Genomic DNA, 17,979 nt, shown 5'->3' on the forward strand with positions numbered 1-17,979 from the left:
ATAAAATTCTTTTAAGGCATAGTAATGAGAGGCATCTAACAGAAATAAATAATACAATTTAATCATCACATTAAAAGGAAATGGATAAATATGGAGTAAAAAAATCAGCAATAAATAATTTTAAATTAAGTAATAAGTGAGTAACTTAAGATTAATTTTCAATTAATACGGATCATTAATTTTATTTAAACTACCAAATTTAAAATATACATGCACATGACTTTTTTAAGTAATCATGTAAATAATAACTAATTTTTAAGTGATCTATACATGAAGGTAATACTCAAATTTATTGTTTTCACCTGAATCATTCTTTAAGTAATAAAATTAAATGTATATTAAAAGATTTAAAAAATTATAGTGTATTTATGAACACAATTTAGATGGATTTAATATGTATAACACTGAGAGTATAAATGTTTTTACACTATCAATAAATTATTTATTATTGATTTATTAATCATTATTGACTCTCGAACAAAAGTAAAACAAATTAATAGTAAATGATGTGTTGAGAATATAAATTTTTTTTACCCTATCAATACATAAAATTGATTTCACAAATATTAATGTTGAATGTCAATAAATCAATTTTCCCCGTTGTAAGAACCTTTTTACCTAAAAGAGTATTTAAAACTTAATTAACTAAATGAAAAAATATTGAGTGATTATGATGTTTTTATTTTACCTTTCCTTAATCTCAATTCTCCATATGAAAATAAAATAAGAACGTTGATCTAATGATGTAAGATCCCACTAAAATTTTAAGATAAATAAGAAATCAAGTATTAAATACCTATTTGCAATATTTGTTGAAAATAACAATCACATTATATAAAAAATATTAGTTTCTTATGGCATGAATAAAAGGATACCTTGGTAATAACATTAAAAATTTCAATATGAAAATTAGAGTTAAAGCAGATTCAAATGTTCATATCTAATTCAAAATGAAAACCGAACCACTTTTTGAAACTTAAAGCAAGGGTATTGAAATTTTAAATTTCATAACGCTTCAAATAAATAATATAGCATCATTTCTCATCTGAAAATTTGGAAAGTATCATATTCTAGAAAAATTGAAAGTCATCATTTCCTAAATTTACAAAAGAAAATTGTAGGAAATAAAGTTCATTTGAGTCCGTTATCTTACTTCGTTCAACACTCAACTTTTTTATTTATGAAGGTTTAACACGGATTTAATACTTATTTAAATTAAATACATCATACTTCTGATTTTTTAAGGTATGAAAATAGTTCATTTGACTCTTTCTCTAATACATTTATAATACTCCACTTCTTTCTGGTCAACACATGATATTCCTGATTTTTTATACTAGAATACCCTGTAAAAATACTATATATAAAAGCATATGATAACATGCTTAGTATTTATTAGACAAAATTAACTTGTATATTTTATTATTAAATAATCTTAAATGTTGCCTAATGGGTATCCAATATTTGATAGAATATTTTTTACTAGAATTTATATGCTATTATTCTATCTGTTATATATACCAAATTTAAAAATGTTGCAAAGCTATGTTCACCTATCACATCTATTCTCAAAATAATTTTTTTTTTAAATAATAGAAACTAACAAATTTAATTTGGAAGGCATTGATGTATTTCCATCACCAATTCCTTAATATAAGACAATGTGATATTCTTTAAACCCATTTCCATTTTAACACTCAATTTAAATCAAAGTAGATCTCATATTTCATTTATAATAGATTGATTATACTTTTTCAATCTTTCAATTAATTATAGTTTTAAAAGTTGAAAAGATACAAGACTAAAATATTGACTATTTGATTTTTTACAAATCAAAGCTTGTGTTCAATCTTTATTTTTGCAATACATATCAGGTAAATAATTATAAAAAAAGTTACACAAAATCTGTCAATAGGTCCACTTGAATTATAAATTAACGATCAACATCAAATAAATTTTTAAATCATAATAAAAAATTAAATACAATTACAAATAATGAAATTTATAAAAAATACAAAACCGAGGGTAAAAATTAGTGTACTAATGGAAATAAAATATCTAAAATGATTAACCAAACGAATATATGGATAACATATGTATTATTAATCACACAAATATACTAATAACATATATATTCTTAATCATGTGACAAATAAATATTAACTCGTACAAATTCATGAATAACTTACTAGTTTAAATATAAAAGATCTACCGGCTCGTAACTAGAGTATGTAATGTGCATATAGGAATAAGGTAATAAAAAATATTATCTTAAACTTTACCTAATGGGTATTTGATAGAATAAATGATAAATTATTAAATTTCTATACTAAAACTATCTTAAACGTTACATAATGGTATCATGTATTTAATAGAATACTTTTTGAATTTAATATCTCCTTCTATTTTTTATTTTAATATTTTTAATTTTTCACTTAAATATTGCACAAATTATTATTAAGAAAATAAATGATATATCAACATTTAGTCGATTTAATTTTTAAGGATTTAAATTATATCCTCACAGATATTTTATTCTTATATATATTCAACTTAAAAAATTTGTTAATAACCACACTATAAATGCAATTTAAAAAAATGTATGTTACATAATGGTATCATATTAAATGTAATAATTCATATATATTACATGTAATATCTATATATCGAATAAGAGTTAATATATAAATGTTAAATGATATAATAATAGTGTATAAAATTATTATACTTTGAATTAATAAGAAAAAAAGTGTACATAAACATAAATATTGAAGTCTCAATTTATTTTTATTTGGACATGTTTGCTTGGAATAAGAGCTTCCTCCATGTTGAAACCCACCCATGCACTCATAGAATCTCAAATCCTGTTCCTGTGACTATTGTCTTTGTGTCTCTGCTCTGTGTTCTTGTTGTGTATGTCACTGTCATATTCTCTTTGAATAACAAAAATTCATTCCATTCTTGTGACTGAACCTTTTGGACTCTTTCTTCCTACCATTGTTTTCCTGATCTCTGAACTCAACCAAAAGTACAATTTTTCCTTTCCTTTTCCACTTCCTCACTCCACACGTTCCTGAATCTTAAAACCCCTTCTTTATGTTTGATCAAAGGCCACAACCAAAAATGTCTCCACCTTTTGCTTCATTGTGGGGTTGCTTTATCTATAGGGTATGAGTTACTATGGCCCTTCTTTAAATCATTCTCTTTTTGTGTCCATTTCATGATTCTAAACATACTCTTTTGTTTCTTCTTAACCACTGATCATAAATCTCATATCAAAATCCTGTCTTTCCTCATCAATCCTTGTTAATTTTGTTTCTGTGGTTTTGTTCATGTTTTTCCAAAAGGGTTGAAAGGATCAATCCTGGAGCCAGTGCAGAATTTCAGAAGCTTCTACTTTGTACTTTTCACTCAGAATTTTACTTTTTGAGCTTTAGTTTTGTGCTTTTATTTGAGGTGTTGTTACTGGTTGCATATCTTATAGCCTCTTTCAAACATGGGTTGTGTTCATGGCAAGTGTTGTGGCAACTACCCTACACAATCAGAGGGTGATTCTGAACATGGCACTCACCGTTCCCAAAGGAAGCACATACTCACTCTGAGAGAAGTTGAGCTCGTTCCTGTTCCTTCCCACAACTTCAGATTGGAATACTCAGTTCTCACTCAGAGGGGATACTACCCTGACTCACCTGATAAGGAAAACCAAGATAGTTTCTGCATTAGGACACAAATTCAAGGTAATCCAAATGTTCATTTCTTTGGTGTGTATGACGGGCATGGTCAATTTGGTAGCGAATGTTCAAATTTTGTTAAGGATAGGTTGGTAGAAACATTGTCACATGACCCTGCATTGTTGGAGGACCCTGTTAAAGCCTATACTTCGGCGTTCTTGACAACAAATTATGAATTGCATAATAGTGAGATTGATGATTCTATGAGTGGCACTACTGCTATTACGGTGCTTGTTGTTGGAGACACCCTGTATGTTGCTAATGTTGGCGATTCGAGAGCGGTGCTAGCTGTTAAGAATGGGAACCGCATTGTTGCTGAGGACTTGTCATCTGATCAAACACCATTTCGGAGAGATGAATGTGATCGGGTGAAACTTTGTGGGGCAAGTGTGTTGAGTGTTGATCAGGTGGAAGGTCTTAAGGATCCCAAAATTCAGACTTGGGGAGATGAAGAGAGCGAAGGTGGTGATCCTCCGAGGTTGTGGGTTCCAAATACGATGTATCCTGGAACTGCTTTTACAAGGAGTGTAGGGGATAATTTGGCTGAGACTATTGGTGTCATTGCTGTTCCAGAGGTCTCAACAGTTCAGCTTACACCGAATCATCTTTTCTTTGTTGTTGCAAGTGATGGCATATTTGAGTTCCTATCAAGTCAAACTGTTGTTGATATGGTATGATGTGCAACCTTTTTCTTCCTTATTTATTTCTATTTCCCTTTAGGGTCTATTTGTGAGTTGGTTATTGGAGGAGGGAAGGGAAAGACTTCGGAGCTATAAAATACACTTGTGAGATGACTCTCAAGTCCTCCAATTCCCTCTAAAAGTCAATTCGCAAACAAACCATTAGTGTCTAAACTTGCAAAATTATACACATAACGTCTTAACCACATACACCTGTTGAGATAATTAGAAGATTTTGTATTTGATTAAATTTACATATATGATTATGAAATCCTATCATGTATTATCTCTATGATTTTATTTCCGTAAAAGTTAAGGTATTCATGTATATAAACAATTTGTATATAAAGTTAAGTGTGCATAAACAATTTGTTCATATTCAAGTTGTTAGGGTTCCATCTCAAAACCAATTGACAATTTAAATTTAAAACATTCCTGAGATAGCGAGGTAGATGATGTGAGATTTGCTTCCCAACATTCCTAGACCAGGCAATCTGTTACCTTTTAAACTACGACAAATGGGTCTTTTGATCCATGACGAAAGAACATCTTTTGACCCATAGCAAATGACATCTTTTGGCCCATAATGAAAGGAAATCTTTTGTCCTATGGTAACTAGAGAAAAGTTGGGCTCTCGCTCTGATACCATGTTGAGGTTCCATTTCAAAACCAATTGACAATGAGAGAAGTAGCCCAACATGTATTTAAATTATTCCCGAGGTGATGTGGGACTTACTATCGTTTACTTCTTTTAATGGTTTTGTACTTTATTGGTTAATGTTGTTTGGCCTGTAGTTAATAGTTATATTAACTATTCCCTTTTGTTTCCCTGAAAATTTGGATGGAAATTATGTTGTTTGGCCTGTAGTTAATAGTTGTATTAATTGCTGTAAAGAAATGTGGATATCTGTAAAAGCTTATCTACAGAAAGAGGTGCCTATGTTAATAATGGTTATGTTCTACATATTGCTGCAAATATAATTCTATTGTGAATGCATGCATCATACCATCCTTTACTCCAGTCAACCCATCACCGTCAGTTTCTCCTACCACCAATGGTCAAATTCTAATTTGTCCACAGTCCAACACACTGCTCCATACCTCTGTTTCTTTGCTCACATGCTGTAAGACCACAAAGTCGCGGTGCGTCTTTTACTGCCCTGCATTTAATGCTTGACAGCAGCCCCTCTCTAACATACAAAATTCCACTCGTTTAAATATTCTTCTGATTCCGACCCCCACACTATGGGACCATACTTCTTCCTTCACTTCCACCATGAAACTCCACCATATCTCCACCGGCCTAAAAAAAAGCATGCCGTCATCCCCTGAAACCCCAACAGACATGCTATAAGATCTTCATTACCCTTATGGCCACAGCCATTACTTCCAGCAAACCCAGCCAGCGCCCTGTGGTATCCCAAGCTTTCATTTAAGTTGCTACTTACAGCTCACATAAGAAGCCCACTGGACTCATGCCTAAGCGCTTTGCACCACCATACCGTAAGCTCTCAATGGGTGCCTCACTTGCTCTCTCTACCGTCTGCTGGGGACTATTTTATGTCTCATTAGCACACCATAATCCACTCTCAAGCTTTATCCCCAGAACATATGTAAAAATTTTAGCCATAAATGCTGATGGTATATGGCTGGTGTATTAATTTGGCCTCTAACCTTCACATCTGTTTATTAGGATGCCCACATAATTAGAATGTCTATAATTTGGTTTTTATTTTTCACTATACACCTTAACAGTTAAAGATTTTATCTTATGGTATATGCTTTTAACTATTTCTGCTATTCTATGTATGATAGTTGTTGCTTAAAATACGTTCTTATGTCTTTGCCACATCTGGTTGCATAAATCAAATCACATTTTGGTATATTATCTATCAATTGTGCTTTGTCATGTTCACTACATGTATTAATCAATATAGTCCGAGTCTTGTTTCAAACTTTCAATGGTTGGTTTTACATTTTACAACAGGTTGCGTTGATTCGTTTTAATATCTACTTATTTTTACAAGAAAAATATCAGTTAATGTTAAATAATCATGTAATCATATTCTTATATTACTTTTTAAGAGGAGTTTCTTTTCTAAGGCCTATTTGGCTATTTGCTTACATATGCATTAACTGTGATAATTCTGGAAGCATGATCTCTAAATAATTCACCAGACAAATTACGAATTGTTCTTTTAAATCCTAAATGTTTGCAAAATCTTTTGTAATTTTAAGTTTGTTAACGTATGAGAAATTTGATTTTCCACTTCTTGCTTCATATCATATCTGATCTATTGAATCAATGTGGACAAGATTTCAATGTTTACCTCCCTACTTGACATACATTCACAACTGTTGGTGGAAAAATTACCTTTCGCTGGTTAAAAGTTCTAATTCTTTAGCACTAGGGCCGTGATAAAACTGATGGGTAGAACCTGGCTAATTGTGATCAGGGCTTACAATTTTCGGCAAAATACTATGTTATGATTCAATTCCTAATCTTAATAAACTCTATGATTTCTTATGGTGTAGGCAGTAAGCTTTTCAGATCCCCGCGATGCTTGTGCTGCCATTGCTGGAGAGGCTTATAAACTATGGTTGGAACATGAGAACCGGACAGATGATATAACGATTACCATTGTTCAGATCAAAGGCTTGTCTCATGTATGACTTGAATATTCCTTTGGTCTCATTTGTTCTTTACGTTTTCTTCATTTAGGCTTGTGTATAGATTTTAGATTTGTATTGTGTAAATATTTTAAATTTGTAATATGCCTTAATCTTCTTAACCCCCTCCCCCAGAAAAAAACATTTGAGAAGATTGAGAAATGACCTATGCTGTGAACATCCTCTTGAAGAGTTATCATAGGTAGTTAGGTTAATCCTATTCATATGATAATTATTGAAGGTTTTTAATGCTTCAATATATCTGGACAGAGGTGGAGCCAGGGGGTGAGTCGGTGGATCCATATTTACCCGCAAATTTATTTACTATTCTTAATGTTCTTATCATAAATAATTCATGCCCCCCTCTCCTTTCTACCTTTCATATTCATTGAAAGGTTTAAAAGTTTACTCTTGTTGCCATTTTTTGTGGCTACTAACATTTTCAAATCTATCATTTTTCTGGTGAATAAACACAAGAAAACATTTATAACCCCTGCTACTTATCTATTTACTCTGAAAGTAGTAATATCATATTATGTTAGTTATATATGAAATCTGTGTCATACGATATGCATACAATAGTTAAAATTTCTTGAAGAGAGCTTGGTCTTTGGTCTTGTCCCCCTTGTACAGTTGCACCAAAGTTTGGATCGGCCCCTGTATCTGAATGTCGGGTAGAAGTTTTATTAAATGTCTGATGGTTGATAAGGTTTAGTCAGATTTGGTTGCTTATGACTGCTATGTTGTTTTATATACTTACCAGCCACAAGAAACTATAAGTGCAACCGTGCAAGGCAAAAACACAACAGTAGTTTACCTTTGTGTCTCAAATACATTTTCCCTTATGATTGTAGTATGCAGAACCAAAAATTCTACTGGTGACCTAATCATTTGATTCAATCCCATATTTGATTGGTTTGCTTACCGAATCTGTTTTTTTAGTCAGGTACCTTTCGAGTCGGATCAAGTGAGATAAATGTCAGTACTGTGACAAGGAGCAAGAGGGAGAAGGGAACTTCTGAGATATCTGTTTCCACTGGGTCAGATGTATGCCGTTTTGTGAGGAGCCGTTCCTGTGATTTCAAGTCCTATCAGCATGCAGTCTCAACGAGAAGCCCGGCTATAGTGGCCCCCTCACCAGCTGGTCAAAGACCAATTGAATTGGTACTGTCTCACTAGCATTAATTCATATTAATCATTTGATCCTGATTTGTATGATATATTTTTTCCTCTTGTTCTCCTTTTAAATTTGCAGTGATTTAAGAGAGGCTTTATGGAAGCTTCACCAAGTCTCCTAATGTCTTCTAAGTGGTACATCTCTTTGTTTTATCCTTTTGCATTCGGGTGTAAATGAGTTGAGCTGTTCATTAATCAACTTAAACAAACAAGACTAAGGTTAAACCTAGACTCAACAATATAAATGATTCAAGCTCAATCCTTATAGACTTAACATTTAAGCTCATAAAAATTGCTTATATGTATGTAATTGACTCATCATTAAAAGCTTGTTAGCAGCTCATGTGCGCATGCGCGTGCGCACTCAGACGTAGAAAACATAGCCGATGGATGATCATTTTCTTCTGTTGTCAATCTTTTGCTAATTGAAGTTACATGTCATTTAACCATACAGAACCACTGCAGGATGAGAACACTGAAACTTGATTTCCCTGATGTCACTGAGTCTCCACTCCTGATTTAAACATTGGAAGGGAATTTGCAAAGAATATGAGAAAAGGAGAGTGGTATAAGAAGATTGGGTGGTGCTAACTGACTTTAATTTGCATTAATTGTGGTATAGTCCTTTTTTATTGCACTTCAAGGTTAGTTTCATGTTACTGCAAATTAGTATCCAGATGAATGATTATTGGTATGGACTGTAGAGTTGGGGTATAACTATTTACTCATTTTAACAACATAATTGGTATGAATTAGTGTTTCATGTATAGATTTTGTTAGATGGAAATAATAACTTCTCCAAATAATTGGCAAGCATATTTTCATTTAGCAGTTAAGAAAAAATATTCATAGGTTGATAGACAGATATGTCAAAAATTAAAATAATAACACCATGATAAAAACATTAATGTCAAAATTACAAAATTTTAAATATTTAATCATGTAAATTGCATATTTCATAATTAAACTTTATGTGATTTTACATTTTGAAATCGCTGAATGATCAATTCGTTGAAATTGTTGTTGAACATTTCTCGCTAAATATAAGTCACTAGATAATCATTCATCAATGCATTTCTCATTTGATTAGAAACTCTTTCTACAATTGTATTGTTAGCTTCAAAAGAAAGTAAATAATCCACTTTCAACAAACTTATTTGAAATATTATTGATTCATTTTAAAGAATTAAATTCAACATTGTTATGCATTATCAATGACGTAAGTCTCAAATTGATTATCAAACATCATCAAATCAATTGAACAAAAATCATGTTGATAAAATTTTGCAAATTTAATCAGTTTTGTCATATCAAAAATGGAAAAGAAATCAGTTAGACTCGAATAAAATATACAAAGAAGCAGTTGAGTATTTGCTTAGAAAAATGATCACGAAGTTCCTTAAATTGTATATCTATAGTATTATAAAATAATTTAAGACAATAATAATTATTTCTTTTTCATGAAGCATGTCATTTGTTTACAAAATAAATAAAGTTGGGGCTTATTGAATTATAAGTGATATAAATATTGTTTTTTTAAAATTGATTTGCATACCCTCACGGTCAATGTGTTATATGTTAACAATGAATAATTTCCATTCTGTTTTTACATAAATATTTTGAGGTTTTAGATTCCATCAAGTAGGAGGCTTGTGCACTTATTCTTATTTTTTTGCACTAATATCTTTAGTGTACTAAGTCTCTTTGAAAATGATTTGAACTTGAAATCGAACAGGTGTAAGCAGATTCAGTTTAACTTGCGTAGCGGATAGATCGACATATGTGATTGAGTTGTAATGGTCTTATTAACTTGGTTGTGATAAACTAAACTTACATGAATAGAGTTTTTTTTTTTGCTTAAAAAACCAAATTGTTTCTTCAATAAGTTGCATGAAAATGTTCATTCATTTTTATTTATTTCCCTTCACCATCTTTCTCACTTCGTTCACAACCACCATTCTGAGTATTCTAGCTTTGTTTACGTCCAATCCTTCATTGTTGTCCTCCCCATTAGTGACCTTGTACCCAAGTTCATCCCTTGCCACAATACACCTCATCTTCTTAATTTCCTTTTTTTCACTTTTCATTTCTACTTCTGTACCAAGGTTAGGGTTTTCTCTGTGATTATTAATCATTCATTTTAATTTTCATGCTTGATTCTACCAAATTTTTTAATAAGAGTGACTCCAATTTTTTCCTTGATATTTTCATTTATAATCTTGTCTAATATATTCACTCATCCAACACTCTAATTAATCCGCTGTTTATTTCAGAGTTTAATAAATGTCAATAAGTTAGTAGTTTATGTTGCATGTTCTACTATCTAGCTTTATAATGTCCAAAGACTTGCAAAATAAAGTCAAAAGGTGTTCATGGTGGAGGAAGATATGATTTCAAAAGGTGTTAACAGTGTTTCTATCAAATTGTCTTTGTTTGATACCTAAGCTGCTTCTGCATGAGTTGAAACTTGAATGACTGAGCAGAGTGTGCACTTGTGACAGTAATAAAATCCTTTCATTTTGTTTAGTCTTTTACATGGCTCTCTGTTTGATAGATAAAGATTTAGTATGTCATACATGACTAGATATGGGGCTGCTTGTAAACATTATATTGAACAAAAGCAGTAAATCACTACACAATTGCACAATCTGAATGCTCATTATGTGTATATTTATTGTTGCATCAGCATCTAAGTTTGTGTTCTGATCCCAAATCCCAAACCCTTCAAAACATGGCTATAATAAGGCTATGTTATCAAGTCACCATGTTACTTATGCTGCTATTTTTAAATAAAATACCCATTCTTTAGCACACAGAAGGCTAATTTCACCTGTATAACTTCATCCATTGTGATCATTTGCAATTTTTCTACTAATAATAGACCAAACAAGGATAAGAACAACTAAAGGATTTAAGAAGCATTTAACAAACATATTGTTCCATATAAGAAAAATACGAAAGAAGATTCGATCTCATGTAAAACCATATCATCAAACAACAGGAACTTCAAATTATTTAAAGAAGCAAAAGCAAGTCAAGGGAGATAGTTCCTCTAACATCAAAACTCATCTTTGATATTTCTAATTTTGAAGCATTATTAATTAATGGAACTCTATATATACGTCCAATTTCACAAGTTCAATCTCATCACTTCAACTGAGAAATGCTGTAAAAATATCAACTTCTGTAGGTGTTAGTGTATTCAAATCATTGTGATTGTGATATCATGAAGAATAACTAGGAAGCACAGTAGATGATCTCATACTCAACCAAGATATGCATCCCTACAAAAAATCTCTGGTGCCTTTATTTTTATTTCTCTTTTCAGAACATTCCTTCAGAGCTTGTATTTCTGCAAAAAATCAACAATTTATATAACTACAATGATCAATTCGAATATAAGCATAGGTGTATAAACTTTATTTTAAGTTATTTCTAACACAAGATAAGCCAATTGAAAGATACAGAACAATTGAAAGAATGAACACTAGACAATCTATCATTTCCTGATTGATTATTTTTATCTTCATCAAATCTATGCTTGAAGCATTTGCAAGTCTAACAATGTCAAATTTACCAAACTTGAGCATGAATCATTAAAACATTCTAGTCTAAGTTTCAAAACTCGTCAATTGCGTGCCTTGTCACCTGAAGCATCATGAGTTCAAACTATGAAAACAATATACTCGCTTACGAGGATAATACTGCATATTCGTGCCCACTAGGTAGGGCCTTGGACATTGATTTTCTGGAAGAAATGAGTGTGACAGTATTTAACAACCCAAGTTCGAAATAGCTTAGTTCATTAACACTAAGCTTGTCTGGTTCCGAGTCAAAAATTCTGTAAGTCCCAAAAATGCTTTCTTATAAATTCAACAAAAGATTTTAAGAAATAAGATCACACAAAAAGAGAGAATGAATAAAACATACCCTTTTGGCATTCTTTCCAATTCCTGTTTGATCGAACAACGCAATCCTGAAAATTAATTGAAAAATAATAATAGTCTAAAAAATCCACCTTCAAATCGAAGAGTTTAGGGTTTTGGAGAGAGGGAAAATTCACTCGCCTGCATCAAACGATAGAGAGCAGAACATTCATCGAGTTGCTTCACGTTCTCGTCATCCTCGTCTGCGCCGCTCTGATGTAAACGTTGTGGCGTCGCCACCGCCAACGGCTTTTCTCCGTTCTGTTTTTGCGGCGGTTGAACCATTGTGTTTGAAGCTGGAATCGAAAAGAAAATGCTTAAATAGTGCTAAAGTAAATGACGAGTTTACCAATGTCGTTTCACTTGAACAATAGCTAAACGACAATATAAGATTTTTTTTCATCCAGCACTAGTTAAGAAATTATAAATTGTATTAAAGTAATAAATTAATGTCTTCAACATATTAAAATTATGATGTAGAGTGTAAAGTTTCTATTTTTTAATATCGAAATAATATTTTTTAACAATTAATCAAATGTTCATTAGTTTTTAAAAGCAAGTAATTAAAAACTGGTGCCTTGGTTTAGTTTGTTACCTATTGTATTCATCTAGCCTATTAGTGAAACTCTATATAAGCTATTTTAAAAAGGGATACAATGTTTACACTCATTTTTTAAGTTTCACACTCCACTCATTTTATTGTACTAAAATCAATATTTTTAAATTAGCCTCAACCACTTAATTGATATTGATGTAAACTTTCCCAGTACAACTTTTGAATCAAAGGGCAAGAGATGTACGAATATCCTATAACTAGGATTAAAGTCAAATTAGTACCCCTTAAGATCACAAGGATACGATTGACACTGAAAATCACATAGAAGAATGATATTTATGTCATTAAAAGTTATTTTAACTCAGTTTAATTTTATTTGCATAAATTGTAATAAATGAGAATTTAATTCTCATGAGTAGTCTTGGGATTTGTTAGTTTCATTCAAGTATTTTAGTTATTTAATTTGATGTAATTTGGGAATTGAGAAATTATTTATTTTCTTGTACATTGACCCAATGGTGGCTAAGTAGTGTATCTTAGACTTGGCACAACTATACCTTGTGTTTTTCAAGTAACATGATCAAGTGGAACAAATGTGGCATGACTCAAGACAAGATGGATTGAAGGTAGGAAGATGTAAGGAATTGGACACTAACACAAGAGGAGCATGAAGACAACATAACTATAATTATGAAGGTGCAAAGACTTAGAGATAAATGTGAAGAATTGTTGATTATCCATCCCACTTCAGCTTGGACTCAATTCAAAATCAAAACATGGTAAAATCTCATGAGATAAAGTGAAGGTTGATTTCGGTTAAGGTTTCAAGAGTTGATCATTAATCCAAGGAGATCAAATAGGCGTGTGAAGGCTTGAAGATAATATGGAAATTGAAACAAGATCAAATCTTCAACAACTCAGATTTGACCACCTAATTTGAAGGACTAAAAGATAATGTAGAAGATCAACTACCACTCATTTAAATCCCGTCCAAGGAAAACATGGAGATCAAGAGAACTCTTCACCAAAATCAAATCTTCAAATTGTAAGTCAGCCAAGGACCAAATCACCTCCCTACAACCGAATTCCCAAGGGTCAAGACCAAAACTCATTTAAAGGTATTCAAGTAAATCTTTTCAAGCAATACATATTAATATTCGGCCAATACACAAAGGCCAAGTCAAATATGCAAAGTCCAAATCAAATTACATTAGTTGGTATTTTATTTTTCAAATTTCATTTTGGAAGTTAGGTTTAGACTTAGTCTAATTCTGAATTCGCTATTTATGTAATGCTTTTCTTCATTAATGAATTAAGTTTATTTTGGATAAAATTTTGAGTTTTAGTTGAAAAAAGTTTCTCCTAAATTCCCTTATGGTCATGGTCATCATCTAAGTTCTTATCAAGTATCATTTCTTGTGCCAAACACCATTTACTAGGGGTATTCAAATCCAGACTGGTCCAACCATAAAATTGAAAACCGATCCAAAATAGACTGAAACCGATTGGTCCGGTCCGGTCTGGTCCGGTCCGGATTTTGGTTTCACCTCTTGGATCTAGACCGATCCGGACCGGACTGAAATAATATGTAAAGTTTAAGTGTGTAATACTTTTAAGTGTACTCCAAATTTATTCTTAAGTCCCAACTCCAAAATTGTATCTATATTTTATTTGTTATATTCTTTAACACATACTTATATATATGTTGCTATGTTTTTTGATACACTTTTTTTAGAACTTAAACCAATCCCACAACCAAATAAAGAGGATTCAACCAAATAAAAAGGATTCAAGTGTTATTATAATTAGATGCTTTATTATCAATTTTATTGTTGTGAAAGTATTATTGTTATTAATCATCGGTGGAACAACATAACTGTTAAAATTACGTTGCAAGTGCTCATATTATTGTTATTGATATCTTGTTATTTTGTTGTCTTGTTATTATTGATATATTGTTGTTGTTATTACTATTTTTTACTTTTATTATTATTGTCTTATTATTTATTACTATTTTATGATGTTGTTTACTTATACTATAGTTGCACACATTTTAATGTTGTTGAACACTATTTTTATTGTTGTTTTATGGTTAATATTTAGTCATTTTTATGAGTTTTGAATGTAAGTGCAATTTCAATATTTTATAAATAAAAAAAACCGATCCAAACCGAACCGAAACCGCATGTTATATTTGGATCGGATTGGATCGGACATCTTAATATAAACAGATCAGACCGGTCCAGACCGCATGTTAATTACGTGTTTAGATCAGATCATTTTTTGCCTAAAACCAATTCAAATGGACCGCGAACACCCCTACCATTTACTTATCAAGTATCCTATATTTGTGCTGCCTCCCCTTCCTAATCATTTCCAAACCAAATCATACATAACTATCCTTAATCCCCACCAACCGAGAGCAATCCCACTCAAACTCCCCATACATTTATCCCTAAACACAAGTCCTACACCTAACCAAATTCCACCCAAAACCGTGACAATTCAACCTCAAAACCCTAAATCAAAACACTAATAGTAGTCTCAAACCTACACCCTCAAACACACTCAACCCTAACCCAAATTACTACACATAAATCAACCAAAAATTGGCCTAAAATCTTAACTAACATCAAAACCAAATTCCAATTCACAAAATTCAAAATTTCAAGTTAAAAACGATCCTAAAACAAAGGCAACCCTAAGAGGTTGTTATCAGATACACTCTCCTTCTATCCTTTTCACTCATTCTCTTTCACTTAATCATCTCTTCCTAAATCCTAAATCCTAAATCCTTCACTTTATCCTAAAAAAGCCTAAACTTTTATTCACCCTATCTTCATTTTCATTATTTTTGCATGTATCTTTTCGCTGTTTTGTGACATATTTCATGCTTTATGTATTTTTGTAGAACAAGATACATACAATGTGGTTATTTAATTTATATTTAATAATATTAAAATAAGTGCCTAATTAAATAAATAATTATTGTACAATAAAATTAAAATATGAGATGTGAGAATAGTACATATATATTATAGGAATTTTTAAACATCAATTAATATTTAATAGTGGTGCTAGTTTGGGACAAGTATAAACATTCCCAGGCCCACACCCAAAATTAATCAACATGAGTTTTACCCATTTTGATTGAGGCGGCTTCATATGGGAACCTGAATCTTACATCCTATAAAAATTATGCCTTTATATTCTTAGTTAATCAAATTATAATAAGTAATATATAAATATTAATTTTTTTTATTGAGTGTCAGTTTTTAATTGGAAGGAGATATGCAAACTTATCTGTATTGTAACATGAGTATCAACTTAGAGGTACTTTTATTGCCATGTCTAAATATAAGATGCGCTAAGAGATGATTGTTACTTGTGGGCCAACATTTTGCCTTTAGAAAATGAAATCAGAATTAGATCAAAATGCAAACTAATTTATAGTTAGGTTAAACCACTATAACTTTAGGCCTAGTAATAATTGGGTGATAAGTGTCCACTAATAAGCTATCATTTCCATGTTGCTCCACAAAACTTATAATAGCAAACTCTAATGTCTGTGGACTATTTTCCAGAAATATCAGCCTAATTTTTAGGAAGTGCCTACCTACATCATCAATTCTTTGATTCTTTCACACCAAGGATATAATTTAGGTAACTAGATACCATTCTTTTGTTAATTTAGGTCAAATATTGTCGTTTACTATTATTTAATTAAAGCATACACTTTATTCAAAATTTTAACTATTTAACAATTACATATCATGTTAAGAATTGATGTGATAATAACCTTAGTAAAAGAATGTCATAATCGATAATTAAATCAGATGATAATATGAAAGTTTTTATAGTTATTGCATATAAAAAGTTACTTATTTTTGGCCAATATAAAATATGACCAAAAAATATATTTTGAATTGTTTTACTTTGTCTGAAGATAGTGGAGGTAATATACATGATACATAATTATTGACAAACAATTACATACGTCACGGTGAATTTGATACATTGAATTTTTTATCAATAAGAGTAATGTTACATTTTGTTAACAAATCAACCTAATAATTCACCAAGGGCTAGGCAAATGGTACAATTCACGTAAACCTTAGTCCACATATCTTAATTGAAGATGTAATAATATCTATGAAGAACCGACTATGATGTCATCTTAAAGGGTGTCCATAAAGAACCGAATATTATCTAAACTCTCAGCATTATCCTTTTGTTGAGTTCTTTCTTTCTCTACATATATTATGGGAAATAGTGGAGTTTGATACTTCTTTTTCGGGTGAAATTAATATAGATTCACTTCTTCTCCTTTGTTTTCTTGTGCTAAAATAAGAGTTCTTGACTTCTTTCTTATAGTTTCTGTATAAATTATTGGTCAGAGAAATTCAACTACACAAGCAGCTATAATAATTGATTGACTAAGATGTTAAAGGCAATAAAATATGTTGTTTTATTAGAATTAAGAAGGAAGAAATATGGGATTTAGGCCTATAGGTGAATATAGAATAAATTATGAAGAAATGGAAATTTTATTAGGAAGAGTCACTTGTCCAACAATTCACTATGTACTTTTTTAACAACTATGAAAAGTATTAAGTAGCACGCAACATTAAAATTGTTATTAAAATACCATGTTTCACTTAGTCTTCAGTCCAAACTATCGATTCTACTAAGGACAATGATGGAGATGGTATGGTGAGAATGGGAATTAGGAGTTTCAAAGAATCAGAATTACAGATTTTTTTGTTAATCAAAAGACATAAATTGATGGTATGAATAAGGAACTAATCTACCAAAATGTAAAGTATTTCTCTAAAGTAGATTGAATATTATCTTAATATTATCTTTAACCATTTACCACACGTGAAAATACAAGACTACTCTATTATTCTAACACTCTAACCCCTTTTACTTAGATTATAAGAATCTCACATAGTAAAGTAAAAGAGAATAGATACTCATAGTTTTATCTTACAAGATGAGGTTATTTTTAAGATTTGAATTCACGATTTCTATATCATAACTCGTAAGTCATACAACATTATGATTCTACTGTACTAACTTCTACGAATTAGGACTTAGGATTAATGTTTTGATTTAAAAATTGTTGTACAAGAATAATAATTGAGACATAAAAAAAAGCATAATCATCGTAGCAAATAAAATAAAATAAACTTATTATATTGCTAGTATCTATTGTCCTAATAGATGGATCAACATAA

At 31.0% G+C, this 17,979-nt stretch overlaps 2 protein-coding genes across 9 annotated transcripts in view; one reads left to right on the forward strand and one right to left on the reverse strand.

Annotated features, from left to right (window-relative positions):
* The window catches only part of LOC109330039 (probable protein phosphatase 2C 35), a 19,784-nt gene continuing 4,636 nt past the window's right edge, over window positions 2,832-17,979 (forward strand). Inside the window, exons 1-5 of one of the 8 annotated variants that reach the window (XM_019564018.1) lie at window positions 2,833-4,402; window positions 6,947-7,078; window positions 8,024-8,245; window positions 8,337-8,392; window positions 8,688-9,069. In XM_019564018.1, coding sequence (XP_019419563.1) covers window positions 3,497-4,402; window positions 6,947-7,078; window positions 8,024-8,245; window positions 8,337-8,339 — 1,263 coding nt within the window. In that variant the 5' untranslated portion in view covers window positions 2,833-3,496 and the 3' untranslated portion in view covers window positions 8,340-8,392; window positions 8,688-9,069. Of the gene's footprint in view, window positions 4,403-6,946; window positions 7,079-8,023; window positions 8,261-8,336; window positions 8,393-8,687; window positions 9,070-17,979 lie in introns of those variants that run through there. The other 7 variants (XM_019564017.1, XM_019564020.1, XM_019564015.1 and 4 more) reach the window with 7 other exon arrangements.
* On the reverse strand, window positions 11,153-12,530 carry LOC109330042. The gene is made up of 3 exons (XM_019564024.1): window positions 12,325-12,530; window positions 12,188-12,233; window positions 11,153-11,609 (listed from the first exon to the last, which is right to left on the reverse strand). Exons 1-3 carry the CDS (start codon window positions 12,466-12,468, stop codon window positions 11,542-11,544), a joined length of 258 nt encoding a protein of 85 aa, XP_019419569.1. The 5' UTR covers window positions 12,469-12,530; the 3' UTR covers window positions 11,153-11,541.

The sequence above is a fragment of the Lupinus angustifolius genome, chromosome LG16, assembly GCF_001865875.1.
Source record: "Lupinus angustifolius cultivar Tanjil chromosome LG16, LupAngTanjil_v1.0, whole genome shotgun sequence".
NCBI classification, from domain to species: domain Eukaryota; kingdom Viridiplantae; phylum Streptophyta; class Magnoliopsida; order Fabales; family Fabaceae; genus Lupinus; species Lupinus angustifolius.